The sequence below is a fragment of the Callionymus lyra genome, chromosome 3 (assembly GCF_982586985.1).
Source record: "Callionymus lyra chromosome 3, fCalLyr1.hap1.1, whole genome shotgun sequence".
Lineage (NCBI taxonomy): Eukaryota > Metazoa > Chordata > Actinopteri > Syngnathiformes > Callionymidae > Callionymus > Callionymus lyra.
In genome coordinates, this window is record NC_141820.1 from 25,964,190 (window position 1) to 25,978,790 (window position 14,601).

General features: G+C 40.4%; 1 protein-coding gene across 2 annotated transcripts in view; it reads left to right on the top strand.

Annotated features, from left to right (window-relative positions):
* The window catches only part of LOC148084030 (voltage-dependent calcium channel subunit alpha-2/delta-1-like), an 89,435-nt gene extending 81,018 nt beyond the window's left edge, over positions 1-8,417 (top strand). The window contains exons 38-39 of one of the 2 annotated variants that reach the window (XM_087787294.1): positions 1,578-1,666; positions 3,027-8,417. In XM_087787294.1, coding sequence (XP_087643420.1) covers positions 1,578-1,666; positions 3,027-3,063 — 126 coding nt within the window. In that variant the 3' untranslated portion in view covers positions 3,064-8,417. The remainder of the gene's footprint in view (positions 1-1,577; positions 1,667-3,026) is intronic. The other variant, XM_087787293.1, reaches the window with a different exon arrangement.
* Positions 8,418-14,601: the final 6,184 nt, after the last annotated feature.

Consider the following 14,601-nt stretch of genomic DNA (forward strand, 5'->3'; position numbering starts at 1 on the left):
GCGCGTGAATTGTGACGTGTAAAGTTTCTGAAAGGTGCACTATTAGACTCCTAAGTCGTTGAAAGAAGCCGGTCTAATTGGATTCTGGTGCTGGAGGCTGCTGCCCTGACGCCTCTGACTCCGTCGCCAAGACAAATGTGGCTCCGGAGTCAAAGGGCGGGAAGTGATACTTCCAGCTTGTAACTCAAACGGGTCACTTCCTGAGAAAAATAAGCTGATTTAGGGAATGTGATTGATTGTTATTGTGCGATTCCTTTTGTCAGAGACGAGGTCAACGTTTGTATTCAGTTTAAACACTCGCACATTTTTATCTCTGGTAGCAAAAGATATTAGCAATCACTAGAAAACTCTACAAGAAGTTCAGGTCCGGATGGAAGCGTGGTTATCTAGTATCTGCACACCTAGAAGTTAAACTGGAGGATTATGAGTTCAAGGACTACACTCAGCAAAAAAAAGTTTAGTAAGTATACTGAGGCATATGTACTTGATGTGTACCAAAGGTTTTCTAATGTAGTACTTCTTTTGACTAAATTGGAATATTTCAAGAAGTGTAATCGAAATAGACGTATAACTTAAAGTAAAGATATCTCTATACTACCAGTGTTCTAGGTCTTTAGTTTAGGTTAAAGAAGTATACTATACTACTAATGTAATAGGTAGTTATATAACTACATTTAACAGACTCCCGTAGGACCTGAACCAGCAACCTTAAGTTTCCTGGGTTATGAATACTACGTCACTATGCGTCGTTTGTAACAATAGATGCACTGAACATCAAAGCAAGATAGAAAACTACAATATTATGTTGTTATTGTTTTTCTGTTTCTGTAGCTGAACCTTTATGAGAGGGACTAGAATGTAATCAATAAACCCACTCCCATAATGCTTTGCACAGTTTACATCTGGACATTAATACAGTTGCCCAAAGAAAAAAGTATTATATTGTACTTGAAGTACATTTCCTGTAGTATACCTGCATAAAAGTATATATATACATCAGGGTACTATTTTCAGGTATAGTACATTTCAAGTACACTACCTTAATTTTGTTGCATATTTAATATAGAAAAGTATACTCAAAGTACACTTGAATATACTTGAATAAAAAAAAAGGCCAGACAAAGTTTCCTTGTCGGAAAAACCCTGTTGAAATGCCAGTTTCAGGGGTTAAAGGTTTCATGCTTCCACAAAGTGTCAGAGGTCAAATGACATGTTTACAACCAAGTGTTCCACTTTCTAAGAAATGGAAAGCAGGCCAGCACAAACTCTACAAACTCCCCAAAACTCTTGACATGTGATATAAAGACAGATAGTTATACCATAGAACTAAAGGAGGCAACAACTAACAAATGTCACGTGGACTTTCAGAAACTTTGTGCACACGTCTGAGCTCCATCACTAATATTTTATTAAAGATTCAACGTGTTTTCTCTCTCAATTTTAAACTAATGAAACTATGAAACGCTCACACACAGTTGGTAAAATGTGTTGTTTCTTTCTGCTGCCTTCTAACCTGCTGCTCTTCTGCTGCATGCCTCTCTCTCTCTTCTGCTCTGTGATTGGCTGTTGATGGTTAGGATGAGGCCTTGTGCCGGCGGAGCGCTGGCTCCCCATTGGCTTCTTCTCTGCTCATGTTACTGCTGCCACTGTTCATGTGCTGTCTCGGGTCAGTCCCATAACGCTTCCTCTCTTCAACTAATATCATGCGTTTGTCCCCCCCTCTCCCGCACCCCCATCGTCATAGCCATGACATCATCACCTCACTTTGAACCCCGAGCTTATCTTCATTTATCCATCACTGCCCATCCAAGACCTCAGCGTCTGCTCCGCCGACATGAGTTTAGACAGACCTTTCACTTCTCGTTTGCATCCAGGTCTCTGTCTTTGTCTGCCTGACGCGTCTCTTTCCTGCTCCGTGTTTCTCGTGTGAGGTTCAGGAGAACCAGGAGGGCTTGGGGGGGATTTTGGCTTCAAAATAAGCTACTAGATCTTCTTAGGAAAACCAAGGACACGTTCACAACAACAGATTCAATAAGATTTAAAATCTAGAGGTTTGAACAAAAAAAGCATTTATTTATTAAACTGTTTTGTTAGTTTCTCCTTAAAAGATTTAAAATATGAAGATAAAACACTTGATGCAAGCGTTAAATTGTCGACTGTTAGTGGAGTTATCTCAATAAAGTTTGTTTAAGTGTACAAATAGACGCTCAAGCTATTAAGACGACGTACAAAATCCTATTTTTTTTTTCGATCCAATTACCTCCAATCAGACTCACTTGAACTTGATGAGCAACTTAAATGTAAGTGTAAATAAATATTTGAATTAGTGCTTGTCCTTAAAGGTAGGGCAAATGTTCTTCAAAATGTTGTGAGCCATATGCATTTTTCTAATTTAGAAGTCCACTTCTAACATTTAGTTAATTTATACGTTATTTGTAAAATTGTTGAATCTAAATAATATTTATGAGTAAAAGACGAGTAATCAAATGAATGTTTTTTAAATGTTTTTTTATATATATAAATAAATAAATATAAGATACTTCAAATTGTAAAATCACTCCCATAATAGATTAATTAATAATTTATTGCTGTTCACTAGTTTAATATTGTACATTTGGAAATAAGATGAAACATTTAGATTATTTCCTTCATTTTTTACTAAACAACAGGTGATTTATTTAATTCTAAATTAGATTATTTCTATCAATTAGATTTCACATGAACCTTTTTAATCAATCTAAATCATCTTCAAATGATAATAATAATAAATAAATAGTAAATAAATATCAATGTGACGAAATCCCTTTTCAAAAAAAGATCAAATCACTCTCAAATAATAAAATTGTAATTTATTTCTAGTTTCTGGTTTAAATCTGTATATTTAGAAATGAGCTGAAAAAACGAAATCATTTTTTTAAATGATGTTTTTGAATCACTAAAAGTATTTAAGACGACCAGAAAACCTAAGAGGTCTGAAGGATGGAGTGTGTTGTTCTTGTCATCACATGTGACTCGTCTCCCACCAGGAGGAGGACCCCGACTGTGGCGGGGCGTCCGGACTGAGCCCCTCTCTGTGGCTGACGGCGGCCCTTCAGCTGACTCTGCTCTGGGCTCTGACCGGCTCCAGACACCACAGCGTCCCGTCATGACCTCTGAACTGTGATCCCGTCTCTCTCACTCTTCAACCAGCATGCCAACGCTGCCACAGACGACCGGCTCCTGAGAAGCAAAACAACCCCCTCGTCTTCTCTTGTTTTCTTTCATGGATCATCTCGGGCAGAAGGGAAATCCTGGAGGAATTAATCGAACCGCTCGAGGAATCCCGAAGTTGATCTTGGAAACCGGCGACTCCTCCCGAATGATGACCTCGGGGAGCCCCGGAGGGATTTCGAACCAGTTGTTGAAGATGTTGAGCAGTTCTGTTCCCACTGCCAGAAACGTTAGCTTCTCCGCAGATGTTTTGGTTTGAGTTGCAGTGACTAGATGTTTGTGCTAAAAGGCAGCCACTTGTCCGCCATCGTGTAGATACTCTGTGTGCAGTGTCATGTTCCGTCTCCTCCCGAGTCCACCACAGATCCTCCTGTTATCAGAGCGACTAGCCAATCAGGAACCTGCGTGCAAAAATCTCTCGTGCCATGTTGACCGTGCGAGTCACACATCAGCCCACGTTAGCTTTGTGGGAATAAAAAAAAAGAAAAGGTGTGGCTTTTATTTAACCGCTTGTCGTCGTTGTTTAAGTGATGATGGATGAACAGATGAACACAATCTTCGGCTTCACCCACGCTGACGGCTCTTAAGGAGCAGATGGTTGAACATTTGTGTGACTTCCTGAAGCTGAATGCACCAAAAAAAACTCAATAGAAATGTCCTGACATGACCCACGAGTACACACAACCAAGAACTAATGCAGAGTAACAGATACAAGCTGAAGAACTTTAGTCTAAATGATTAAAATACAGTATAATTGATGGCTTTTTCTCAGTAACTTTTCCCTGGCTGTAAAACAATAACCCAAAGATCTGCAAATCTCAAAAAATAGGTCTTTCTGGACTAGATGAGAATTGAACCAAAGGCTTATAAGTCAGCGTGGGTGTAGCCTCTGTGTTTCTGAATTAAAACGGTCGAAGTCTGAGCTTGATCTCGAGTTCATTGTGAAGGAATCAAAAAGTTTACACTCAATGAAGTCACTTTTTTTTTTGAGGACTTTCAGCGCTCCACAGTGCAAACACTCCACTAACCTCTCGCTGTCTTCATCACCCACTTCCTGTCCATCTCTTCTACTCCCAGCAACTTCCTGTCTCGAGGTTGCTATGGTTGCTAATGTTCTGAATGAATCTGGCTGTTCATGGTTTCTCTCTGATACAGTTTTTTTTAAATAAGGTTTGACCGCATCTGAACCCCCATTTCATTTTATAAAGCCCACAAAAGCTTTAAATAGTCCCATTTGGCTCAAAAATGTCACTTATGAATGTGAAAAAAATAAGGGTGGATCTCCCAAAAAGTGAAACACGTATGTAGATAGATGGTGTGGGGAAGTTGATGTGCGTTTGAACTACAAAGAGAAACTGTCGCTTGTGTTATGATGATGGAATCGGTGGTGAATTTGATGCTTAAATTAGACTCTAATAATGACCGTTAAGAGATTGCCAAAGATTTTCTTATCTTTCTGCTCATGAAAGACTAGAATTTAAGCCGTGTGTCCTGAAATTTTTCCAAAGTTAACCCTAAAACGGAAGCAAAAGGCTCTGGTGCTTTTTAAGACCAATCCCTTTATTTTGTTCCCTGCGATAGTTATAACTTAAGAGTCGAGTGGAGCAAGACAAATATTTTATTCATACTTTTAAATACGAGGATTTCCCCTTAGAAGATTTATTTTTCTAAAATTTGTTGTTTATTCCGTTTATCCATTACAAGCTTTATTCCGTTTATCCATTACAAGCTTTTATCAGAAATCTAAGGAGCCCCTAAAAGTACAACCAAAAAAAAAAGGTCTCAAGAAGTTTCGAAAAGATATCGAGATCTTTAACAAACAAACTTCTTGAGTGTTTTTTAAAGAACCCTTTTTATGACAGGAGGTTCGCGAGAGAAAAACGGGTGCTGTGGTTTCCTTCCTTGTCAACGTGTTGACTGGAGCGTTCATTGACTTTTACTCTGTCCCGATCGGTTCTTGAGTGTAAATATGACGCCTCAATTGGATAATAGCTGCAAGACGACATGTTATTCCTCGAGCCTTTTTCCTGGCGTTTTTCGATTTTGATATTTCCTCATCTTGAATAGATTTCAGGCGGTACTTATGACAATCTACTGAGGCTCCTAGCAGCCAAAAATAGATGATATCTAGAAGAGTTTCTTCCTCAAAAGATCTCTGTTTTAGCTTCTTAAGATCTTCTTCAATATCATATCTCCTTAAAGGCTCTGTAGACCAACCACTCAGACGTGCACATCTATGGATGGGTTTTTTTGTGTAGAACCAGGACGTCCAAACTTTTCTCAAAGAGGTCCACAAATGTGACCAGCAGCATCATATTAACAGGGATCTTATTCAAAGACAAAAGTGTCTATATCGTCCTCCAGTTCAACAAAAACTCTTCAGGGACTGATGGGGTAAAATGTTTTTGGCATCGACACAGCTTGACTTTTTTTGGCGATTTTGTTTTGCTCATCTCATCATAAAAAAATGCTTGTTTGACATTTTATTTTGAGTTTAAAAATGTTGTGTATCTTTAATCTGCAGTTAAATAATAACTGAGACCGCGGGCCACTTAAAATCCACTCAATGGCACTTTGGACACGCCTGATATACGATGTGAGGACGATACTAAAAATAGCAGCAACAAAAAAAGTGTGATTAATGAAAACTATGTTTGCTGGTGTTGACGATATTCGAGTGTGCAGTTAAATGTTTAGCGAAGTCGTACTGTAGCATTTTGTTTTGGAAGGGGGGGGCAGAACTGTAGAGTAAAATGGTATTGATGTCACAGGATGGAGCCTCTAAACACATCCCACTGTGTCCTCACAAACCCTGTGTCCTCTCAACCCATGTGTCCCCACCAACCCTGTGTATACACAACCCATGTGTCCCCACAAACCCTGTGTCCTCACAACCGATGTTTCTCCAGAACCCATGTGTCTACACAACCCATGTGTCTACACAACCCATGTGTCCCCACAAACCCTGTGTCCTCACAACCCATGCTTCTCCAGAACCTATGTGTCTATACAACCCATGTGTCCCCACAAACCCATGTGTCCTCACAACCCATGTGTCCCCACAAACCCTTTGTCTACACAACCCATGTGTCCCCACAAACCCTGTGTCTACACAACCCATGTGTCCCCACAAACCCTGTGTCTACACAACCCATGTGTCCCCACAAACCCTGTGTCCTTACAACCCATGTGTCCCCACAAACCCTGTGTCCTCACAATCCATGTGTCCCCACAAACCCTGTTTCTAAACAACCCATGTGTCCCCACAAACCCATGTGTCTACACAACCCATGTGTCCCCACAAACCCATGTGTCCCCACAAACCCTGTGTCCTCACAACCCATGTGTCCCCACAAACCCTGTGTCTAAACAACCCATGTGTCTACACAACCCCTGTGTCCTCACAACCCTTGTGTGGTTTCTCAACCCATGTGTCCCCACAAACCCTGTGTCTAAACAAACCATGTGTCCCCACAAACCCTGTGTCTACACAACCCATGTGTCCCCACAAACCCTTGTGTGGTTTCTCAACCCCTTCAATGGTCCTTGGTGCACTTTATACCCTTCGATGTTTTTGACTATAACCTTCAACTCTCTTTGCGTGTTGAAACTAACATTGGTATTTACACTCGTGTCTCACTAACCGCGCGGAATTTCAAGTGCCATATAGGACTCTCTTTCTGTCGGGTGGAGAAGCCTATGACGTTTAACAGTTATGCAACAAGACAAGCGTGTGTTCCCCTCGCTGCATGGATGACACGTCCTTTTCCCACAGCTGGCTGTTCTGGATGTCACCACTGCCTTTCTCTTGAGGAGACAGCATCTGTGTCGAGGCTCGTACCACTCATTCCTTTTGTTTCAATTTGGCTCTTAACTGAGAAGATAAGAAGCAAAAACACAACACAAAAAGAATGCATGTTAGTGCTGGCTGCGAGAGTCAAAAGACAATGAAACCAAATGAGGCTTCGGTAAATGTTTTCAGAAGAGATCTTGTGTCTGGCCAAGATAATCGCTTAGTCGCTCTCAAAGTGTAGACTTCGTAATTACCGTTGCCAGGGAGTGGGTTTTCCAAGAAAATGGGGTCATTTAGAAGAGATTACATTCGAAATATTAAGTTTCTTCACTCACCGCTGCTGCTCACATGGATAGCTTTGTTTAAAAAAAATGGCAAAAGCTAGAAAACACAGCATACAATCGATCACACAAAACAAAAAAAACTTGATTGTGGAGACACAATACCTGGTTGTCTCAGTGTAAGACCCCATGGTTTCACACTAGGTAGAACTCATGATGAGGGAACCTAGTTTTTGCCAAACACAATTTTTGAATCACTGTGATCAAGCGATAAAACTTCCCAACTTGTTTTCAAATCAGGAATTGTAACGAAGTGCTTTAGCTGAGTCATGCATCGCACAAAGTCGCACACTTTGACAGCCCGGACGACACCTCTCCGGTCCGAGCCCGTCACCAGTTGAAAGCCAAACGTCCACCTCAACATCGAGAGTCTCGCTCAAATTAAACACTCAGGAAAAAAAAAAAAAACCCGCGAGAGAGATTTCATCGTAGCTGCGATGTTTATTTCAATGGTCTATCTTGGCAACCCGCGATTGAAAGCCTGGCACACGTCCCGGAGTTCACTCTCCTCGGGACGATACCTGCAGCTTTTTTTCATGACTAGACGCCAAATTTGAAGCCAACGTGTGCAAGATTTTGACATAAAAATGTGGTTTAAATCCTTGAAGATGAGAAGACTGTGAGTTGAATTGACACCAGACTTGGCAAAAAAAAATCCCTGAACCTCGGTCAAGTGCCATCATCAGATGCTGTCGCCTCAGGAACTTTATTCTTTGTGTGTCTTTTTTTTATCTTTACTTTACCGATTCTTCCGGTGCTCTTTGTGTGGATGATGTACTTCTCGTTCACAGTGCGTGTGTTACTTTCGAGTGTGCATGTGTGTAACTGCGATCTCTCGACAGACGAGCCTGTCGGTCTTCTTTTGCCTTTGGTGTGAAGGCTTCCCGGGTTTTTTCTTTTCAGAGGAAGGCTGTTCCTCGGCGGGAGTCTCCCTCAATCGTGCTTTAAAGCAAATCGTGTATAAATTTGTACAAAAAACCAAAGTAGGATGAAGAGAACACTGTTTATAATCCTGAAGATGATCGTGTGTCTGTTCATGTCCAAATAAGGTATAAATAAATATTTAAGATAACTGTTGCGTGGCTAACGTTCTTGTCAGACTCCCAAGAAAGTATTTTTCAGTGACCTTGAACACACCTCTGGTCATACATATGCATTCATTTCTTCCTGCATGTTTATCAAACCACCAGTGACTTCCGTGTTCGCACACTTGCTCTTAAACCTAAAACCAGCTGTGCTCACTGCCCCCCAAAGGCAAAGAAGGGGCTCGTTTTACCCTTTATTACAGGTGTTAAAAAGCATATGAAGTGTAATCCTTCAGGAATGAAACGTACCTTCGCTGCTAATATATATTTATTTAAATCAGAAAAAGCTTTTTTTTGTGTGTGTTTGCAGCACATTCAAGGATGATAATGGAAGTTTTACAAGGGATTTGAAATAGTTTGTGGATCTATAAGGACAAGTGGCAATATTGTAGGTGCCGATCTACATGTTGAAGAGAAGGACAAGGAAGAAATATCAGCGAAGATATTAAGAATGCTGCACGAGGGAAGGTAGAGTTGACAATAACATGGGACATAAAGCTCAAGGAAAGTTTGCCCAAAATTATACTCGTCCTCATGTCGACTAAGGGTTGGGATATTTTGTTCCTCAGAGTAACAAACAGGAAATGTATGTTATTTTTAATGTATAGTTGTTATCTTACTCATCTCTGTCCAAAAAGACACTTTTAAAAACATCCAAATACCTTCATACTGCTCGTCTGTAACAACCATCTTGTATTGAAGCCTCAACACAAGTGTTTTCGAAAAAAAAATACATTGAACTTTAAATGCAAAAATTCAGATGCTAGAACATTAGCGTCACAATGAAACTCTAAGGTTCAAATCCATCTTGAAGCTGTGTCTCAGAGGGAACGTGTGTGCGTGTTCGTGTGTGTTCCAGGACACATTACGATACACAACTCAAGTGCAAAATCTCACACTTCCACACCTTCATATCCGCAGGACAGAAAACGTCTTTTCCTGTCTGATCTTTCTCCCTGCTTTAAATCTGCAATCTCCCCAAGAAAAACTTTTTCAACACACAATAACTGAAGAAGACGAAGTACACTTTCCACACTTTGTGGTATCCCTTGTGTTGTCTCTGGGTCAAGATGAAGGACCTCCCTGGTTTCCAGAAATACATATGCAGTGATGGAGGTTGTTCACCTTGACCCAAAGATAATACAAGGGATACCTTGAAAATATTTGTTTTCGGCCTCCGAGTCACCTTGACCCAGGGAAAACACAAGGGATACCTTGAACATATTTGTTTTCGGGCCTCCGGGTCACCTTGACCCAGGGATAACACAAAGGATAACTCGAACACATTTGTTTTCGGGCCACCGGGTCACCTTGACCCAGAGATAATATAAGGGTAAACTTCAACACATTTGTTTTCGGGCCACCGGGTCACCTTGACCCAGAGATAATACAAGGGATACCTTGAACACGTTTGTTTTCGGGCCTCCGGGTCACCTTGACCCAGAGATAATACAAAGTATAACTCAGGTACAGTCGTCTTCATGCTAATCTTCAAGACATTTTGCCCTTGGGAGTCTAGTAGACATTATTCCATCTGTCCATTTATTCATCCATCCATCCATCCATCCATTTATCCATCCGTCCATCCATCCATCCGAAAATCACAGTGTTTAAGTATCGAGTATAAATGTGTTCTTTCCTTCTCCTAAAAAACCTGAACGAAATTCTGTCTCCGCCTGCATATAGTAACGGAGACGTAAAACTGTGCCAACAAAAAGGAGAAAATCTAAATTGTGTCGACATCTGTCTGTCTTTTCTGTCCTTTCTCTCTTCCCGTCGAACTCTTCCTCTCCAAAAGTGTTATTCCTTGTCTGTCACAGATGAGTTGCAATGTCAACAGCACATGTTGGATTTCCTGCCGGCGGCTCTGGATTTTGCGTCTGGCAACAAGTTGACCCAGTTGGTTTACGCTGAGGGGTCACTGGTGTTGTGTTTTTGATTGTTATCCCAAGTCTCCGAGCTCGTGTCCCCGTGTCACTGATGGATATCTGGCCCGGGAGTCCCGCGGGTCACCGTCGTCTTGAGTCGGTTCTTGAGTGTTTATTATGTAAGTGATTACATAAGTATTAACAGTCCTCTCATTACAGCGGCACATTTGTTTTTCCAGAATTTTGCTTTCCAAGGTGGTGTCACATGGTGCTCGCGCATTGAAAGGAGCTTGACTTGGATTCGGCGGAATGGTTCTAGGAATCCAGATTTCATATCTTGCCCTAGAAAAATAATAAACAAGCCATCAAATGAATGAACCAGGAGAAACTTTTATGTTTGCGCAGAGACGTCCCACAGATGGACGAGCAGTAGCAGCATCCTTGTGAGGAAGATGGAACCAGGAGAACACAAAAAAAACACTCAAAATCTCAACAAAGACCACCAAAGAATTGTTGAGGTTTCAGTTCGCCTCCCGTATTTGACATCGTCTTTGCGATTTCCTGTAGGGGATAACTTTAACCACCTGAATACCAAATGAAGCCCCTTCCGTGAAACCCCCCGCCTCAGATTGGCAGCTCTTTGGCACCGGCCCAGAACCCAATCACAACCCCTTCTAATAACTATCTGCTTCCAAAAGGTCTGATTTCGGCGACATTGATTTGTTTAGCATGAAACTTCAATTTGAGTTTCTCTGTCAGAACCTTTGAGGGGGTCGGTGGTCTACGAGAGCTTCTTGTCATGATAGACAGTTGAGGGTTCCTGGCAATGTGTAGGTCCAGGTACTTTAACTCGAATATACTGTATGTATGGTTTAAAACTCGTCAAAAAATTTGAGATATTTTAATTTCCATGGCAGTCTTGTGTTATCTCAGGGTCAACGTGACCTGGATTCCTGTAGAAAAATGTCTTTGTAGTATCCCTTGTGTTGTCTCAGGCTCAAGGTGAACGACCTTAACGGCTTCCACGAATACATATGTAGTGGTGGAGATGGTTCACTTTGACCCACGTTAATGCAATATAAGGGTTAAACCTTCACTGAGAGGTAAAAGGTCAACATCCAAATGTTCAGGTCGTTTTTTCTCGATCAAAATTTGATGCATTTGCATTTTCATGGGGGTCTCCTACACCTCTTTAGACTCCTAAAGGGTCTTAAAGATCTTGTGCCCCCTTAACCCTGACCTGATGGAGTTGTCCCCCACCCTAAATGGAAAAATGGTGGGTAGTTTGGTAGTCTTGAACACACACACACAAACTATCACACACACTAACTATTTAATATTAAATTTAATCATTTATTTAATTGACGTGTCTTCCCAGGGTTGGATCAGGTTTTTAACTTGTAATAATCAATCAAATTATAAATAAATATATATGTATTGTAATAAAATTAATGGTTTTGGGAAAAGTTGTCATAATTGTTTATTGCGTAACTATTTTTTGTTTGTTCTTTTAGATATAGTTTTAAAAATGTAATCTTAAATGGAGTTTAATCTAGATTTTTACTTCCTTTCCTGCTTTCATTCAATTCAAGCCTCAACGATGCGGCTTAAATAAAGTAAAAAAAAGGTTTAGCAGAAAACTTTCAAACCCTTAACTGTTCCATAATGAGGAAATATCCCGCTCCACACTGCCGCGCTGCAGCTCGACTAAATGCTCTGGTGGCCATTTGAAAACACCGGTGTTGGGTTCACTACACACCAACTCATGTATGATTCCCCCCGAGGACGCGAGCGAATGCTGCTCTCGTTCAAGTGTGAATGACCTCGTCGGAGGAACGTGTCGAACAATAACGGCAGCTGAGTGCGTTTATGTTAGATTATCATTTTAAATGAATGATTGAAGGTCAGTCTGGAAGTGAAGTTCAGGAAATATAAGATTTTAATTTCCTCAATGCATCAGGGTGGTTGCTAGATATTTTGATATGAGTGGGAACATCAAACTTACAGGTAAAATCTGAGCTCTCACACCATTTATTTTCTCCAGATAATCTGTTCATATTTCAATACCTTCTTTATTTTGTCTTCATCAGTTCATAGACTCTCTCCATCTAAAAACAGGTGACATCTCTGTGATTATTTTAACTGGAACTGGACAGAACGTAGTAGTTTTGATGGTGATATCTGTTACTAATGAATCACTTACAAACCAGTTAACCAGTTAAATATCGGTATATACTACGATATAACTAATTTATTTATTTCTCATATTTCTTTTCTGAAATAAATGAATGTTGGATTTGCTCTGGTTTATCCTACAGTTGCAATCGAATATCATATATATATATATATATATACAGTATATGTATAGTTAATGTGTACGATTCAAAATATAGAGGATATTTTGAATCTTGAATCTTCTCTAATAACTCTAGGATACACAGGTATCCTAGAGTTATTAGTTACCAATACAAAATGTACTTTACTGGTTCTTTTGTGATGGTGCCAGAGTTGTAACAGTCCCTGACACGAATGAATGATAAATTTGTCCACAAATATTATGTCACACAATAACGAAAAACCAAATTGAGTCACCAAGGTATCTGTTGCTTCTGCTTCCAGAACCATTTCCATCATGTACATGAATATTGGTGCGTCTGCCAACTAGTTTTTCAGCATTAACTCTGGAGATCTGAATTTAAAGGAGCTACATATTAGTCTATATCATAATTGGAAATCAGTTAAAAAAAATTAACTATTAGGCTCAGATTTAGCATCACTTTTGTTGGACTCAGAAACTCTAAAGCATTTGTTTCAGCCTGTATTGAAACTGACCGAAACATCTTCAATCTGAGTAGTTTCTTCTCTTTTAGTTTTGGCTTTTCCTGCAATAACATTTACCCCTTTAATATAAAGCAATGGAGAAAATTGAGACATCATTTAGGAATAGGGGCCAGTGGGTGTTTTATCTATCAAATCTATTTCATCTTTTCAAAGGAATCGTTGAGTGGAAGAGCAGAAAAGCGTTTCAAGTCTGCCCAGACAAGCAATAATTCAACAACAACACCCGCTCTGACATGATTAGCTACTTGATTAGAAAGTTGTTTTCTTCGTTTCAACTCAAATCTGTTCCACCTGCTTGGCCGGCTCTGCGTCATTATCAGCATTGAGTCACTGGACACACTTTGTTGTGGTTTTTTTTTTTTTCTGTCTGGTCGCTCTTTAATGTTCCCACTATGTGTCCTGTCTGCAGACGACCGAGCAGAGGTTGATCCTCCAAAACAATGTGGGCGGATTTGTTTACCACGCGATTGTGTCGACCGGTGTGTGGACTACATACCTGAGCCTGATGTGGTTTGTGAATCACTGGCATTGTTCACTTTGAAGTTCTATCTTCAGAGTACCATCGATTTAACGGTGTGTTTCTGTCTGATTTCTTTTAAAGGGTGTTTGTTTTTCCTGTTGTTGTTTACTGGTATGAGAGGATCAGACCTAGACTATGCCTCTCTGAGATGTCCCAAGATGTTCCCAAACCAGAGGGGAAATGTAAAAGTTTACATAAATAAAATGATAACACTTTTGTTTATTTATTTGGCACACATGGAGATGGAGTCAATCATATTCACATCGTTTCTGTTATTGTCTACAACACATCTCGTTGTCAGGTGTGACCCGTAATTACAGCTAAATCTTGTTTTTCAGGCACATTTTCAAGTGTTTTTAACAACACTGCTACTGCAGAGCTACATTAACTCTACCAAATGTTTTTTTTGTTGTTTTTATCTCAGCTCTTCTGCTTTCATGGATGGGATAGAGATGCTCAAATTTTAGGCAAGCATATTCGGAAAAAGAAAAACTTATTTTTTTAACCAGTCTCCTTGAGTCATTCGAATTCTAATTGGAAGCATGACCTGGTTTCCTTCATTCATTCATTCATTTTGTACCGCTTTAACCATTATGTGGGATCGCGTAGAGACTGGAGCCTATCCCAGTATCATAGGGCAATAGGCAGGGGACACCCTGGACAGGATGCCAGTCTGTCACAGGGCACACAAACACACACACACACACACACTCATATCTACGGACAATTTCCCCAAGTTCCCAACCTCTGTATGTTTTTTGGGCTGTGGGAGGAAACCGGAGTGCCCGGAGTAAACCCACGCAACACGGGGAGAACATACAAAGTCCACACAGAAAGGTCACAAGTTGGCTTGGCCTGGAAGCGAACTATCAACCATCTTGCTGTGAGGCGACCGCGCTAACCACATTTGAGATTATTTCCGACATCTGTACTCGACTTAAGC